At 52.4% G+C, this 15955-nt stretch overlaps 2 protein-coding genes across 2 annotated transcripts; both read right to left on the bottom strand.

The window, feature by feature from the left end:
• Nucleotides 1-4244: 4244 nt before the first annotated feature.
• On the bottom strand, nt 4245-5168 carry LOC141976893 (olfactory receptor 5C1-like). The gene has a single exon (XM_074938061.1). The coding sequence runs from the start codon at nt 5166-5168 to the stop codon at nt 4245-4247; it is 924 nt and encodes a 307-aa protein (XP_074794162.1).
• A 5944-nt stretch (nt 5169-11112) lies between these two features.
• LOC141976653 (olfactory receptor 1J1-like) lies at nt 11113-12051 on the bottom strand. The gene has a single exon (XM_074937752.1). The coding sequence runs from the start codon at nt 12049-12051 to the stop codon at nt 11113-11115; it is 939 nt and encodes a 312-aa protein (XP_074793853.1).
• Between the last annotated feature and the right edge of the window lie 3904 nt (nt 12052-15955).

The following is a 15955-nucleotide window of genomic DNA, read 5'->3' on the forward strand; positions in this document are numbered from 1 at the left end:
ACCCGAGCCTGTGGTTTTTTTATGAATAACATTGAGGTCTGCTGAACCGGCACACAGCACTCTCTGCTAATCCAGGTAACACTGGAGCTCCAAGAATAGCAGCACTGGCAGCCTTAACAATTCTGCCACATCTCCAATGCTCGGTAGCATGAACCACACTTGTCTTTATGGAATTTCATCTTGTTGATTTCAGACCAATTCTCTAATTTGGCGAGGTCTTTTTGAATCCTAATTCTGTCCTTGGAAGTGCTTTCAATCCCTCCCAGCTTGATGTCACCTGCACATTTTATAAGCATCCACTCCAGTCTGTTATCCAAGTCATTAATGAACATATTGGATAGCTCTGAACCCAGGACTGACCTCACTAGAGACTATGAGCTGACAATGTGATGTGGCTGTGAAGAAGGCTAATGCAGTCCTACTGCGTCAGGCAAGATATTTCTGGTAGAGACAAGAGAGCGTTAGTGAGACACCCCCCTGGAATACTGTGTGCAATGCTGGGCTCCCATGTTTATGAAAGATGAACTCAAACTGGAACAGGTGCAGAGAAGGGTTACTAGGATGATCTGAGGAATGGAAAACCTACCCTACGAGAGGAGACTCAAAGAGCCTGGCTTGTTTAGCCTAACCAAACAAAGACTGGGGGGAGATGTGATTGCTCTCTGTAAATACATCAGCGGGATAAATACCAGGGAGGGAAAGTTGTTAATTAAGTTAAGGGCCAATGTGGGCACAAGAACAAATGGATATAAATTGGCCAGCAACAAGTTTAGGCTTGAAATTAGATGAAGGTTTCTAACCATCAGAGGAGTGAAGTTCTGGAACAGTGGGGGCAAAAAACAAAACTGGCTTCAAGACTGAGCTTGATAAGTTGATGGATAGGATGGTACGATGAGACTGCCTATGATGGCCTGTAGCCCATCTGCGACTGCTTGCAGCAAATATGTCCAATGGCTGGTGATGGGACACTAAATGGGGAGGGCTCTGAGTTACCACAGCAAATTCTTTCCCAGGTGTCTGGCTTGTGGGTCTTTCTCACATGCTCAGGGTCTAACTGATCACCGTATTTGGGGTCAGGAAGGAATATTCCCCTAGGTCAGATTGGCAGAGACCCTGGGGGTTTTTGCCTTCCTCTGCAGCATGGTCATGGGTCACTTGCAGGTTTAAACTAATGTAAATGGTGGATTCTCTGTAACTTGAAGCCTTTAAATCATGATTTGAGGATGTCAGTGACTCAGATGGAGGGTAGGGGTCTATTACAGGAGTGGGTGAGGTTCTGTGGCCTGTGAAGTGCAGGTCAGACTAGATGATCATGATGATCCCTTCTGACCTTAAAGTCTATGAGTCTTGATACGCCTTCCCAGTTGGATAGTGAACCATTGATGGCTACTCTTTGAGTACGGTCTTTCAACTGGTTGTGCACCAGCCTTATAGTAATTTCCTCTGGCCCGCATGTCCTGGGGGACTGGGTCAAATGCCTTACTAAGGCTTATGTGTCCCAGGTGGTTTGGTTTCTGGGGAAGCGATGAGAATGGTGCCATGAAAAAGGAGCCATCTTGCATGACTGAATCAGTGAATGAATGAGCCTTTAAATGGCTGCTCCTGGGGGTGCAATTGTGCCCCATTGCCCTGTTGAAAGGGATTTCCAGTGATTGTGTCCGAATCCTCTCTCCAGTGATCATGGACCTTCCAAAGTGGCAGTTATGGCAGTTGGCCAGACCTCTCCCCATCAATGTCCATGGGACTTTACAGAGTGGCAGTTATGGCAGTTGGCCAGACCCCTCCCCACCAATGAAAATGGGACCTTCCAAAGTGGCAGTTATGACTCTTTGACATTTCATCTCCCGTCTCCTGTCGTCCCCCCCAGTGAAATGGTTCGTTCCATCAGTTGCGAGCTTTGGAGCTTCTCGCTCCCTTGGAAGGGACCATTTCACAAGCAGGACGGTGCAGGGGTTGAGATTTTTTGGTGAATGCATTGGATGTACTTTTCCCTGTCAGGAAATGTATAAATAATAACCGCCCCCGCCACACACACGCACACATTTGTCGTGTGAATGACTCCTTTTCAGTCTGGGGGGTTAAAATACCTGAGTCCGGGATAATTCTCTATCTCCCCTGCAGGGGAAAAATGGTCTGTCCCAAGCCCAGAGTGGCAGTTGGTTGCTCCTCCACCCCCATAGGGAGGGAGAGGGGGCAGTAAACACAGCCCTATATGGTGGGGGAGGGGGAGTAAACACAGCCCTATATGGTGGGGGAGGGGCGCACTTGCAGCCCTAGATGGCAGGAGAACAAGGGGAAATGGCTCCCACAAGATGAGTCTACATGTGGCGGTGAAGCGAGGTAGCTTGTAGGAAAGGTGCCCCCTACTGTTAAGATGGGTTCATAAATGCCAAGGCCAGAAAGGCCCGTTGGGATCATCCTGTCTAACCTCCCCCCCACCACCTCCCACACTATATGGCCCAGGTCCTAGGTCGGTCCTGGGTTCACTCCTGTTTGAACCAGAGCCGATCTTTTAGACAAACACATTTGGCCCAGAGGATTGGGAGATCCGAGCCGTCGGCCGGCACCACGTCTTGCCCTCGCCTTTCTGTCGCACTCGGAGTTGGGAGAGTTTCGAGATTATCGATCGATTCCAAACTGGGATCATCTCCTGGGACCCCCGCATCACACAGGCCAGAGAACGGCCCCAAGACAATTCATAGAGCAGATCTCCTAGGGAAACACCCCAGCTTGATTGAAAAATTGTCAGGGATGGAAAAACCACCATGACCCTTGGTCATTTGTCCCGACGATTAATTCCCCTCATCATTAAAAATGTACACCTTACTTCCAGCCTGAATTTGTCTAGCTTCAACATCCAGCCACTGGATCGGGTTAGACCTTCCTCTGCTAGACTAAAGAGCCTGTTATTAAATATTTATCCCTCATGTTGGTACTTTTAGACTGGGCTCGAGACACCCTTTCACCTTCTCTTTGTTCGGCTAAACAGATTGATCTCCTGGCGTCTCTCACTACACGGCAGGGTTTCTAAATCCGGAGACTTGTGTTTTGCGGGAGTATAGTTGCATATATAAGACAAAGCCCCTGATATCGGTTCAATCCTGGTGTTATCGGGACGTCAACTCACCCTAACCAGGACTGCGGTCGCACCAGGGTCAAATACAGAGGAACTAGAACCAATCTCCAATCTAGTCAAGAGTCCCCTGTTTATCCATTTAACATAGGAATACACGGCATAGGCACACCCGTCCCCACCCGGGTCTCCCTGTGCGCCCATGTCCAACTCCTCCCCAGTGTGTTCATTACTGATAATGAATCCACACCGCTCTGGGCATCGTTAAGGCCCTGGTGCCCTCGGGAATGGGAGTGGGGGGTGGAGGCAGAGCGCCTGATGAGCTGTGGTGGAGTTTGTGGTAATTAACAGGATGTTTGTTTCCAAACTGGCATTGTCCAGGTGACAGAGTTCAGATCTTCGTCCCCTGGTGCAAGCGCAGATCTCTGTGAGATGCTTGGAGTCAGTAAGACCCCCTGACTATGGTGCACAGAGGCTGGGCTGCAACCCCAGATTGCTGTGTCCAATTCTAGAGGGATTCCACCCCCCAGCAATGGCTGCAGGAGACTATCTGATTCCAAAGGGTGAGGAGAAGGTGTGGATGGGCGCTGTCCTGTCCAAAGCCTGCTCCTAGGGGCTGAGCGTGTAAGGGTTGGTGAAATGCAGAGACAGGATGGGGCCATTGGCCATTAGGGTTTCATGTTGTCAATGACGGCCTGAGAACAACCCTGGTGTCCCATGGGGACTGGGGGCGGTGGTTGGATTCAGGCAAACGGCGCCGTTGGTTTCCAGCGGGCATTTGTCCGAGTGAGATCGGGATACGGTCTACAGGAAAAGTGCTCACAGCTAGAGTGGGGAGCCAGAAGGGCTGTCGGCCAGATTTTGATCATTTTTCTCAGGCCGGGGCTATGCTAAGAAGTTGGTCGACCCAACGACGTCACTCCAGGATGTGAAAAATCCGCACCCAGGTGAGATGTAGCTAAACCCAGCTAACCCCCAGTGTACACAGCACTGGGTCGATGGAAGAATTACTCCGTAAGACCTGGCTACCGCCTCCTTGGGAGGTGCATTACCTACGCCCACTCATCTACACTGAGGCACTACACCAATGCCGGTGCCAACTCTAAGCAGCCATCTTGCCCCATCTCCCCTTCCCTCGGCCCCCCCTCCTCCAGCCCCTTCCTCAGCCCCCTCAGACGCGGCGCCCGCCCAGGAGCCGCCTCGCTGGGGCCCCCTTGACGTCATCATTGCGCAGGCTGTAGATGGCGGGGTTGAGGGTGGGGATGACCACGGTGTAGAAGGCAGCAGCCATCTTGTCAGCCTGTGCGGCGTAGCTGCCTTCAGGCTGCAGGTACATGAAGATGAGGGTCCCGTAGAGCACGGCCACAGCTGCCAGGTGGGAGCCGCAGGTGGAGGCAGCCCGGCGCAAGCCCGCCCGCCCCACGGCCCCGAGGATGAGCCCGTAGGAGGCCAGGATGGCCAGCAGGGTGACGCTCTGGATGGCGCCGCAGATGGCCAGCAGCAGGGCCTGGTTGAGGCTGGTGTCGGCGCAGGCCAGCTCCAGCACGGGTGGGATGTCGCAGAAGAAGCTGTCGAGGGCGCGGCTGCGGCAGAAGGGAAGGCGGAAGGCCAGGCCGGAGTGCACAGCCGCACTGGCCGCCCCGGCCGCGTAGGAGCCCAGCACCAGCCCGCGGCAGAGGCGGGGCGGCACGGCGGCCTGGTAGTGCAGCGGGCGGCAGACGGCAGCATAGCGGTCGTAGGCCATGGCGGCCAGCAGGCAGCACTCGGCATCCCCCGCGGTGGCGAAGAGAAACATCTGGAGGGCGCAGGCCGGGCCAGGGCGGGCGGCCCAGCCGGCCAGCGGGCCCCACAGCATGACGGGGCCCACGGCGCAGCAGGAGCAGAGGTCCAGCAGCGCCAAGTGGCTGAGAAAGTGGTACATGGGGGTGTGGAGGGAGCGCTCGGCCCGGATCAGAACCGCCAGGCCCAGGTTCCCTGCCAGGCCCAGCAGGACGACAGGCAATGCCAGCGAGAAGAGCAGCAGACTTAGGTCTCGGTGGGAGGAGAAGCCCACGAGGAGGAAGTCGGTCACCACCGTCCGGTTTGGCCCGGCCATGGGGGGGCACAGATCTGTGGGGAGAGAGCGTGGGTGAGAGCCTGCCCCTCTGCCAGTGCTCTCAGCTCAGGGTGGGGATGGCACTGCTCCTAGTGTCAAGGGTCTGGTGTTCGGGGAGGGCTGGCCTGGCACGGAGATGCAGCCACCTCTGGGGCGGAGCAGTTGGGGAACAGACACACATAACGCCACACAACAGTTTAGGCTACGAAGCAAAGAATAAGCCAACATCCAAACACTCTTTGGGGATGTTGGCAGGTGAAAGGCGTTGGTGAGGAAAGCGGGGTTCACGGTGTTCCCTTTGGAAAGAGGGGGCGGTGATTTAAACCTGCAGGCGCTACTGAGCTGCAGGGAGCTGCAAAGATGCCTGGGGCAGGGAGATAAGATCGAGGGACCCGGAGGCAGCGTGGGAATGTGGCGTGGGCAGACAGCAGGACGGGCACTCGGGACTCCTGGGTTCTTTTCGCAGCTCCGCTACTGACCAGCTGGGTTACGCTGGGCAAGTTACTTCACAACTCTAGGGCTTTGCTTCCCCTGGTGCATTTAGACTGGGAGCTCTCCAGGGCAGAGCCGGTCTCTCAGTGTGTGCCTGGGCAGCACCCGGCACGATGGGGCCCTGATCTCTGTCGGGGTCTGGGCAGCGCCTGGCATGAGGGAGCCCTGATCTGTGCGCTGCTTAGTGCAACCCGCCCCCGCCCCCGACCGCAGTCATCTGCAGCCTCTTCGCGGTACCATAATACACATCCCCGTAAAGCGTGGAGGGACACAGTTCCCAGCCAGGCTCTTTGACAGGAGAGGAAAACCTGGTCGGGGTTGGTGGCTGAGAGCCCCAAGGCCCTGGTGTGATTGGGGGTGCACAGTCGGAACAGAGGAGAGAGGGGGATGGTGCAGACAGCTTTGGGGAGACCCCCCCCAGCCCTGAACAGTGATTCCCATCCCAGACTGAACTGGACACACAGGGCTGGGGTGGGGGGTTCAGAGAGGGGCCCCAGGCCTGACAGAAGAGATAAGGACTCACACGGGGGGGGCCGAGGCTGAGAGGTACCGAGGGGGGTGGAGTAATCGCTAAGGGGATTCCCCCAAGCAGGGCAGGGATTAGACAGGAGGACTGTTAAAGAGAAAGAAGGAAAATTGCCTCCTGATGAGAGATAGAGGGACTGGGAGCCCTTTATGGGCAAAGCATAGAGGGATTCACCACTGAGAACCCAGGAGTCCTGGGTCCCAGCCACCTCTGCTCTAACCCACCAGACCCCGCTCCCCTCCTGGAGCCAGGGACGGGACCCAGGCATCCTGGCTCCCAGTGACTGTGGATGGACAGCTCCCTGAGCAGAGATGGACTCAGCCAGCGAGGAGGAGATGGGGGTCAGTGCGGAGAGGGTGTCCCAACCCAGGAAAGGCCCCTGGTCCCGTCCCTGCCCCAGGCCACCTGCCCTACCTGGTCAGCGGCAGGGTCTGCGTCTTTCTCGGGGCTGGTGCCCGCTGCTTTCCACCCGGGTGGTGCTGAGGCTTTTATGGCCCCCTTCCCTGGCATCCACGAGTCCTCCCCTGGTACTGACTCCCAGGGCTTCTGCCTGAGCCAATCCCCACCGTGCCAGCCAGGCCCCGCAGACAGAGGGGCTGGGCAAGCACGTCACCCCCAGCTCCTGTCTGCAGGGATTCAGACGCAGGTGGCTAATTGCATGGGAAATTGGCGCCCAGGGCAGCTGGGCCACAGCTTCCCTCCCCCACCCCCACCGCCACCCCCAAGTGCTCCCAGTAACCCACGTTCTAGCAGGGACAGCCTCGGATCTTCTGCCCTGCTGCCAGTCCCTGCGTGGCACCAAGGGCATCGGCCCTTTGCACCCAGCATGGTGGGAGGGAGATGCCATCCCATGTGCTTCCGAGGCTGGGCATCTGTGTTTTTTGAGACCCCACTCCCCTCCCAGACCCGGGGAGAGAACCCAGGAGTCCTGGCTCCCAGGCCCCCCCTGCTCTAATCACTAGCCTCGACTCCCCTCCCGGAACTGGGCTTTCACCTAGGGTGTGAATTTTCTAGTCTCAGAAAGGGCCCCGTTGCCTTGTGCATGTGAGGAGGGTAGTATCCAGTGGTTAGATCAGGAGGGGATGGGGGAATGAGGAGGCAGAGGGGCGACATGGCGGTTTACGTCCCTGGACTCCCTGAAGGGAATGTCCTGACACTGAAAGCGGTAGGAACAGAAGTGGGGGGCTCCTGTTGCTCCCACAGAAGCCCATTCTCCTACCCAGCAATTTGTTCTGCTTCTCAGCCCCAAAACCAAACCTGCCCCCCCAATTCTGCCCCCTCCAGCATCCCATCAATTGTGCCCCCAAGAATGCTGCTGTTCCAAGCCCCCACTGCAATCCAGGCCCCTCCAGCCCCCCATGAATTTTGCCCCCTGCAGCCCCCACCAGCTGGGGGTGAAGGAGGAGCGGCTGATGGGTTGCGGTGGGAGTTTGTGGTAATTAACAGGACCTTTGTCCCACAATCTCTCCAAGGGACGGAGTTCAGAGATTCTCCCCCGGCTGCTAGCGCAGAGCTCTGCGAGATGCTTGAAGTCGTTAAGCACCCCGCAATTATGGCGCCCCAGATCCCTGTGTCCAAAAGACATGTGGAGGAGACCAGCTGATTTCAAAAGGTTAGGAGAAGGTGCGGATGGGCTGCGTCCCGTCCAGAGCCCCCTTACGAGGGGCTGAGCATTTAAGGGGCTGTGAAGTGCAGAGACTGGACGGGGCCACTGGCCATTAGGGTCTCACATTGTCGGTGACAGACTGAGAACACCCCTCGTGTCACACGGGGTCCAGGATCAGCTGTTGGATTTTGGACTGGATGGGAGCTGGCGCCCCCTATGGGAGGAAGGCCTTTCTCTCCTTCCCTGCCCACCGGAGCTGGCCAGTGCACTACCCTGATGCCAAATTAGAGCCGGTGCCCCCGAGAGGGAAAAGACCCGTTTACCCGATTCCCTGTCCCCCAGAACTAGCCACTCCCTCCAGTGATAGTGCTGCATATACAAACCCATTGGCGTTTATTCACAAAGCGTCTAAGCCCGGTTACATTTTCACACCGGTGCAAGAGGATGTGACTGAAGCATTTTTAATTTTATTTATTTATTTATTTCACAGTTGCAAGAAATGACGGGAGAGGTCGGCGAATCATTGCTTCATGACAACCGACGTTGCGATTCAAAAAGATAAAGCTTGCTACCCGTGTCAACACAGGGGGTAGCTGTGTTAGTCTGTATCCACACAAACAACAAGGAGTCTGGTGGCACCTGATGCATCTGAAGAAGTGGGTTTTTTACCCATGAAAACTTATGCCCAAATAAATCTGTTAGTCTTTAAGGTGCTGCCAGACTCCTTGTTGTTTTTGTGTCAACACAAATTGTCAGCATCACAAGGTCCAGCAAAATTGACATGGTAAATATCTTTGGATCCCATGCTAAGATGTTCTCAAGCAGCAGATTTCCCACTTTGCCCTGCTGCCGGTTTCGATGATTGTGAGCAGAAATATTTCGTCGCCAGGTTGCGTGCATTGGGGGAGGTCGATGCTTACGCATAAAAAAATGAATCCTTCCAAGGCTACAGACGGAACAGTATGTGCGTGTGCATGAAGCAAGATAGTGAATATAAAAAGCACCACCTCGTTATATATATATTTAGGGCTGTCAAGAGATTAAAAACATTAATTGTCATTAATTGCACGATTAATCACACTGTTAAACAATAATAGAATACCATTTCTGTTTAAAAATTCTCCATTTTCAAATATGTTGATTTCATTTACAACACAGAGTACAAAAAGTGTACCGTGCTCACTTTATATTTCTTTTTATTACAAATATTTGCACTGTAAAAAAGAAACAGGAGTAGTGGTATTTTTCAATTCATTTAATACAAAGGCAACCCACCACAAGTGGACTTTCAGTAGAGTTACTTTATTCCTTAAATGTTACCTGGACACACATCTCACAGTCGTGATAAGTCACAAGCTTTCTGGAGATACCTCACAGTTTCCTCTTTATGGCTAAAGATCCCCTAAGACAGGTGTTTGGTGGAGTGAGTTTGTCAGGACTGAGTTGCAAAGACCTGGGGACCCTTCACCAAGGCACCAAGGCACCTCTATCACTGCTTCTTACCCAGTGGCTAAGCCACCAATGGGGCTGTATGAGGTTGTACCAGATCCTGCAGTTCTAGCCAAAGGTCCTAGGTATGATTCCCTCTCAGGGGCTGTGGCTTTTTCATGGATTCTCAGAGTGTTAGGAATCATTAGGAAAGGGATAGATAATAAGACAGAAAATATCATAGTGCCCCTATATAAATCCACGGTCTGCCCACATATTGAATACTGTGTGCAGATCTGGTTGCCCCATCTCAAAAAAGATAGATTGCCCTGGAAAAGATTCAGAAAAGGGCAACAAAAATGGTTAGGGGCATGGAACAGCTTCCACTTGAGGACAGATGAAGAAGACTGGAACTTTTAAGCTTGGAAAAGAGACAGCTAAGGGGGGATATGAGAGAGGTCTATAAAATCATGACGGGTGTGGAGAAAGTAAATAAGGAAGTGTTATTTACTCCACATAACACAAGAACTAAGGGTCACTGTAATGATGCGATGATTCACCGGCATGGCACCTCCTGCTGGTTGTCTCGGGAATTAGCTCTTCCAGCCCGGAGCAGACCCATGTCTTGCCTGCCACTGGCCCCCGTGTCCCTCCTGGACCCCAGTGCCCTTTACCCTGGGGTTCTGCCCCAGCAGTACACCCACTCTGGGTCTCCCCTCCCTGGGGAACCCCAACCCTCTAAACCCACCTTGCCTCAGTGGCTACTGCCAGTCATCATCTAACCCCTGCTCACTGGGGAAGACTGCAGTGTAATGGCCACTCATCATTGGCAAGGGGTTAGGACCAGCTGCCTCTGCCTATTCCCAGGCTGGCCCTCTGCAGCCCCAGTACCTTTCCTGGCCTTTAGCAAGGCCTGCAGCCCGGGGGTTTACCAGGCTGGAGCTCTCCCACTCCCTTTGCCCTTCCCCAGCATTGCTCCACTTAAGGTACCTCACTTTCAGGCAGCTCAACCCTTCCCGCTCCAAGGCTAGAGTGAGACTCCCCAGCTTCTGGCCTTCAGCCTTCTTATAGGGCCAGTTGTGGCGTGATTGGGGCATGGCCCCATCTGTGGCTGCTTCCCCCAATCAGCCAAGCTTTTCCCTAGCTGCAGCCCTCCCCAGGGCTGCTTTAACCACTTCAGGGCCAGAGCGGGGTAACCACCCCGCTACAGCCACCCAATGAAATGAATAGGCAGCAGGTTTAAAACAAACAAAAGGAAGTATTTTTTTTCACACAACACACAGTCATCCTGTGGAACTCCTTGCCAGAGGATGTTGTGAAGGCCAAGACTATAACAGGGTTGACAGAAGAACTAGATAAGTTCATGGAGGATAGGTCCATCAATGGCTATTAGCCAGGATGGGCAGGGATGGTGTTCCTAGCCTCTGTTTGTCAGAAGCTGGAAACGGGCAACAGGAGACGGACACTTAATGATTCTTGTTCTGTTTATTCTCTCTGGGGAACCTGGCATTGGTCACTGTTAGCAGACAGGACACTGGGCTAGATGGACCATTGGTCTGACCCAGTATGGCCGGTCTTATGTTCACAACCTTGACTCTTTGGGCCCATTTATACTATCTAAATTAATACAACAGATCTTGTGGTTGATCCAGTCTGGCCATGCCCTTGAGAACATGCCTTAATTTACCCCCTTTTCTATGGAAAGACTTGGGTTGCATGTAAGTGTGTGTGTGTAGGTGGGTGTGACCCTGCATATGTGTTAGTTCCACCAGCCTTATGTCTGAGGAGAAAAGAACCCAGGTATCCTGGTGGACCTAAGGGGGAAAGGTTCCCTGGACACATCTTGGGTGGAAAGTCCATACCCAGTGCACTGATGGAGCCGCAGGCTGGACTCACGTGCCCCGAGCCAGTACCTTCCTCCTTGCCCTCCTCAGGGCTGCAGCCACGTCCTTGTTCCTCAGGCTGTAGATGAGGGGGTTCAGGGCAGGTGCCACCGCTGTGTAGACGATGGCCACCTGCTGGTCACGCTCCTGGACATAGCTGGATGCTGGCCGGAAGTATATCCAGGCCACAGAGCCATAAAAGAGCGTCACCACGGTCAGGTGGGAGCTGCAGGTGGAGAGGGCCTTGCGCAGGCCGTGGGCAGAGCGCAGGCGGCCCACAGTGACCCCTATGCAGGCATAGGAGGCCAGAATGAAGATGAAAGGGGCCAGCACCACCAGGACACCTTCGGTGAAGGCTGCCAACTCATTGGAGAAGGGCCGGGTGCAGGAAAGGTGCAGCAGGGGTGGCAGGTCGCAGAAGAAGTGTTGCAGGTAGTGGCTGCAGTAGCGCAGCTGGGTGGCCATGATGGTGTGCAGCAGGGAGTGGGGGATCACCACGGCCCAGGAGGCGGCAGCCATCTTGAGGCACAGAGGCCGCGTCACCACGGCAGCATAGCGCAGTGGGTTGCAGATGGCCACATAGCGGTCATAGGCCATGGCAGCCAGCAGGTAGCCCTCCATGTTGCCCACAGCCATGAAGAGGAAGAGCTGGGCCATGCAGCTGGCAAAGGGGATGGCCCGATGCTGGGTCAGGGCATGCACCAGGGCCTGGGGCAGGGTGATGGAGGCGAAGCTCATGTCCAGCACAGCCAGCTGGCTGAGGAGGAAGTACATGGGGCTGCGGAGCTGGGGGTCAGCCCACACTGCCCCAAGCAGCAGAGAGTTGCCAGCTAGGTTCACCAGGTATGTGGTCAGGAGCCCTGCGAAGATCAGCGGCTTCAGGTCCCGGCGTTCGGACAGACCCAGGAGCACGAACTCAGAGACAGATGTCCAGTTGGCATAGTCCATGGCGAGGGACCGTGGTGGCACCTGAGTGGAGAGGAGAACAGAATCACTAGTGATGTAACGTGCTGACGAATTATGCCAGCCCTCTTTGGATAACAGTTTAACAGCTCAATTTTGTTTTAAAACTGTTCCACGTTGGAGACACCAACCCAACCCTCACTGAGTTCTGCTCATGGTTACTGACCCTTGCTGTTAAAAATTTACACCTTACGTCTTGTCTGAATTTGTCTAGCTTCAACTTCCAGACACCGGCACTCAGTATTCCTTTGTCTACCAGACTGATGCTCTATGACACTGGCAAACCAAGCGCCTGCTCTTGCCAAGACAGCAGGCAAAAGCTAAGGACTAACAAATTCATAGCTGGAGGCCAGAGCGGTTCACCTGTATGGTAGTTTTGCTCAAAACAGGGATTAGTCTCATAAGAATGTATTTAGCGTTTTGATTCTATGTAATGCTTGTAAATTGCTGCCAGCATTAATCTCACTGACAATGTCGGTATTCCAAGCTATAAGAAAATATGTATGTTTTGCTTTATAACTTAGAAATTGTTTGCTCTGAACTTGGGAACCCTCCCCGCCACCCATCCAGAAGGACTATCCAGATCAGATGGGCCACCAAGGATCATCACAATGCAACGGATTGGTTAATGACCCTGTCACACCTGTGAAATGCTATGTGCAAGAAGGTTCATCCTGGGGTCTCGGAAGCTGAATGAAGGAAATAAAACAGTCACAGGAAAATCATCCATCTCTTTGTCGTTTGAACTCCGACAGGGCCAGACACCAAACTGAAGCCAGAGATCCCCAGGGGTTACCTCTTGGGTCTGCCCTGAAAGACACTTTGACGGGACAGAACTCTGTAGGTCGGTCACTCACAGGATTTCAATGACAACTCATTGATGTGTATGTATTTGCTCACTTTAACCTGTGAACAACTCTCTTCTCTCTTTTTCCCAGTTAATAAACCTTTATTCCAGGGTGGTTACAGGTGTTGTCTTTGGGGACTGGAAGCAACCTGAATGTGGCAGGATTTTTGGTGGAAGTGACCATTGATCACTACAGACCTCAAGATGTCATTAAGTCCAGCCTCCAATGCTGGGGCCTAGTAAACCTAGACCAGGTGTTTGTCTGGCCTCTTCTTAGAAACCTCCAATGACTAGAGATCCCACTATTGGAAGCCGGCTCCAAAGTTTAACTACCCTCAGAGTTAGAAAGTTTTTCCTAACCTCTAACCTAAACCTCCCTTGCTGCAGATTATGTGGACATAGAGAACAATGGAGTCCCGTCCTCATTATAACAGCCCGTAACAAGTGTAAAGACTGTTCTTCTTTTCTCAGGACTAAACATGCTCTGTGTTTTTAACCCTCTCTTCTAGGTCAGTTTTCTAAACCTTTCCTCATTCCTGTTGCTCTCCTCTGGACTCTCTCCAGTTTGACCACATCTTTTTTGAAGTGTGGTGCCCAGAACCGGACACAATATTCCAGCTGAGACCTCACCAGTGCCAAGTAGGGCGGGACAGTTACATCCTGTGTCTGATATACAACATTCCTAGTAACACACCCCAGAATATTAGCCTTTTTTCACAACTGTTTCAATTTGTTGACTCACCAGTTATTTCCCATTTTCTAGCTGCGCCTTCGCCTGTCCCTGCCCTAAGTGAAGTACTTTGCTCTTCTCATTTTTTCAGTGCCACCTTGTTGTATTCAGACTGATTCTCTGATTTGTTGAGGTGGCTTTGAATTCACACCCTGGCCTCCAAAGTGCTTGCAACCCCTCCCAGCTTGGGATCAGCTGTACATTTCATAAGTGAGCCCTCCACTCCATTATCCAAGTCATTAATGAAAATACTGGCTAGTCCCGGACCCTGGACTGTCCCCTGCAGAACCCTGCTAGATATGCCTTCCCAGTTTGACCAAGAACCGTGAAAACTACTCTTTTGGCCAGTTGTACACCCACCTTTTAGTAATTTCATCTAGACTACACTGGGGGGGAAATAACTTCCTGACCGCTTCAGATGATCAAATGAAGCCCTGAAGCATGAGGTTGGATTCTAGTCATTGTTATAATACCAAGCTCCAAGCGTTACAGACATGCTGAGGGAAATGCAGGTAATTCTTTTCTCTGCAAGACCCATGAAGGAGTGAAAAGAGGATCCATAGAGTCCAAGGTGAGAAAGGAGGGAGGTTCTGAAATAACCTTCCACTTGGAAAACAGCCTAACTGGTGTTAATGGGGCCCGCAATTCATAAAGGAGGTTGATCACCTGGAGAGGGTTCAGAGAAGAGCCCCAGAAATGACTGAAGGATTGGAAAACCTGCCTGATAGTGAGAGATGCAAGGAGCACAAGCTATTTAGTTTAACAAAGAGAAGTTTAAAGGGCGACTTGATGCCAATCTAGAAGTGTCGAGATGGGGAACAATAATTTGAATAATGGGCTCTTTGATCTAGCAGAGAATGGTCTAACCCAATCCAGTGGCTGGAAGTTGAAGTTAGCCATGGTGGCTGTGATAGCCTGGACTTGAGTCCATGACTCAGGAGGGGGCCTGTAGGAAAGCCCTAGATACCACAAGATTCGAGTTAAAGTTTATGAGAGTCACACCGTGGCGAGTACGCCACTGAATATTTCCAAGCATGCACAGGTGCTACACAGGATGTCTGGAAAACCTACCTGAGAGGGGCTCAGTCTGCTTAGTTCATCGAAGAGCCAGTGAAGACAAGACTTGGTACCAGTTTGGAAACATGCTCGCAACCCTTCACCTGCATCTGGATCCTGCCTGCAGCCCTGGGCCCCCCCAGCACCACACAGGAAATGCAGAATGACCAGAGGCTTGGGGACAGGCCAGGCTCTGGGAAAACTCTCCTGTGACGAGAGATGAGAAAGATCAGGGTTGTGTAAAGTGTAAGAGGGAGCATGACACGATGAAAATGGGACAGAGAAAAGAGCTTGGGGGATTCTGTCCTCCCTGTCACATAGCACAGGAACAAGGAGACAGCCCATGAACTTACAGTGAGAAATTCAAAAGACATACTCATGCACATAGGGTCTGTGGAACTCGTTGCCACAGGATGGCATTGAGGCTAAAACCTAGCATGATTCAAAGAGGGACTGGACATTTCCAAAGGGAAGAGGAACATCCAAAGTTAGATTCTCTCAAACTAACTAAACATTGTGGAAAGGATCTTAAACCTCATGCTTCAGGGAGGTTTGAAATCTCTAGCTACAAGTGGTCAGGAGGGAATTTCATGCAGGGTGGACAGTTGCAGATCCCCCACCTTCTTCTGCAGGATCTCAGCTTGTGATATTGGCCCGGGCCGGGGATGGATTCTGTATGAGAGGGGAATTATTCTGACCCAGTCTGGCCATTTCTACACCAGATCTGCCCCTTTCAACTCACACACAAGGACCATCGTTCATGATAAATCTTTGATGGCCAGCAAAGGGCTCTGATTTTGCCTCCTCCTACCCAAACTTTCCCTCAAAAAATGTCCACCTGCACAAGTCAGAAATTTCCCACCAGATGGCTTTCTCCCTCCCCTCTGTAGGTGGAAAACTTTTTTTTTTTCAGCAAAATGGGAAATGTCCCACCTTTATGGAAAATCCCCAGCTTTCCCTCAAAAAAGCCCTATGTTTTTCTCAGTTCGGGGCCAGCAAAACCCTAAAATTTTAGGCTAAAATCATAAAAAAAATATCTTTGGATTTTCAGGTTTCAGAGTAGCAGCCGTGTTAGTCTGTATTCACAAAAAGAAGAGGAGTACTGGTGGCACCTTAGAGACTAACCAATTTATTTGAGCATAAGCTTTCGTGAGCTACAGCTCACTTCATCTGGAATTTGTGCTTTCTTTCCAGGGGCTATTAACTGCAGAGTTGCCCACATGTATAAATGAGCATATACAGCTTTAATGAAGCAA

This window comes from Natator depressus, chromosome 23 (genome assembly GCF_965152275.1).
Source record: "Natator depressus isolate rNatDep1 chromosome 23, rNatDep2.hap1, whole genome shotgun sequence".
Classification (NCBI taxonomy): domain Eukaryota; kingdom Metazoa; phylum Chordata; order Testudines; family Cheloniidae; genus Natator; species Natator depressus.

What these genes read in the sequence shown, in the direction of transcription:
- LOC141976893 (XM_074938061.1), bottom strand. Translation starts at nt 5,168, where the DNA reads ATGGCCGGGCCAAACCGGACGGTGGTGACCGACTTCCTCCTCGTGGGC.
- LOC141976653 (XM_074937752.1), bottom strand. Translation starts at nt 12,051, where the DNA reads ATGGACTATGCCAACTGGACATCTGTCTCTGAGTTCGTGCTCCTGGGT.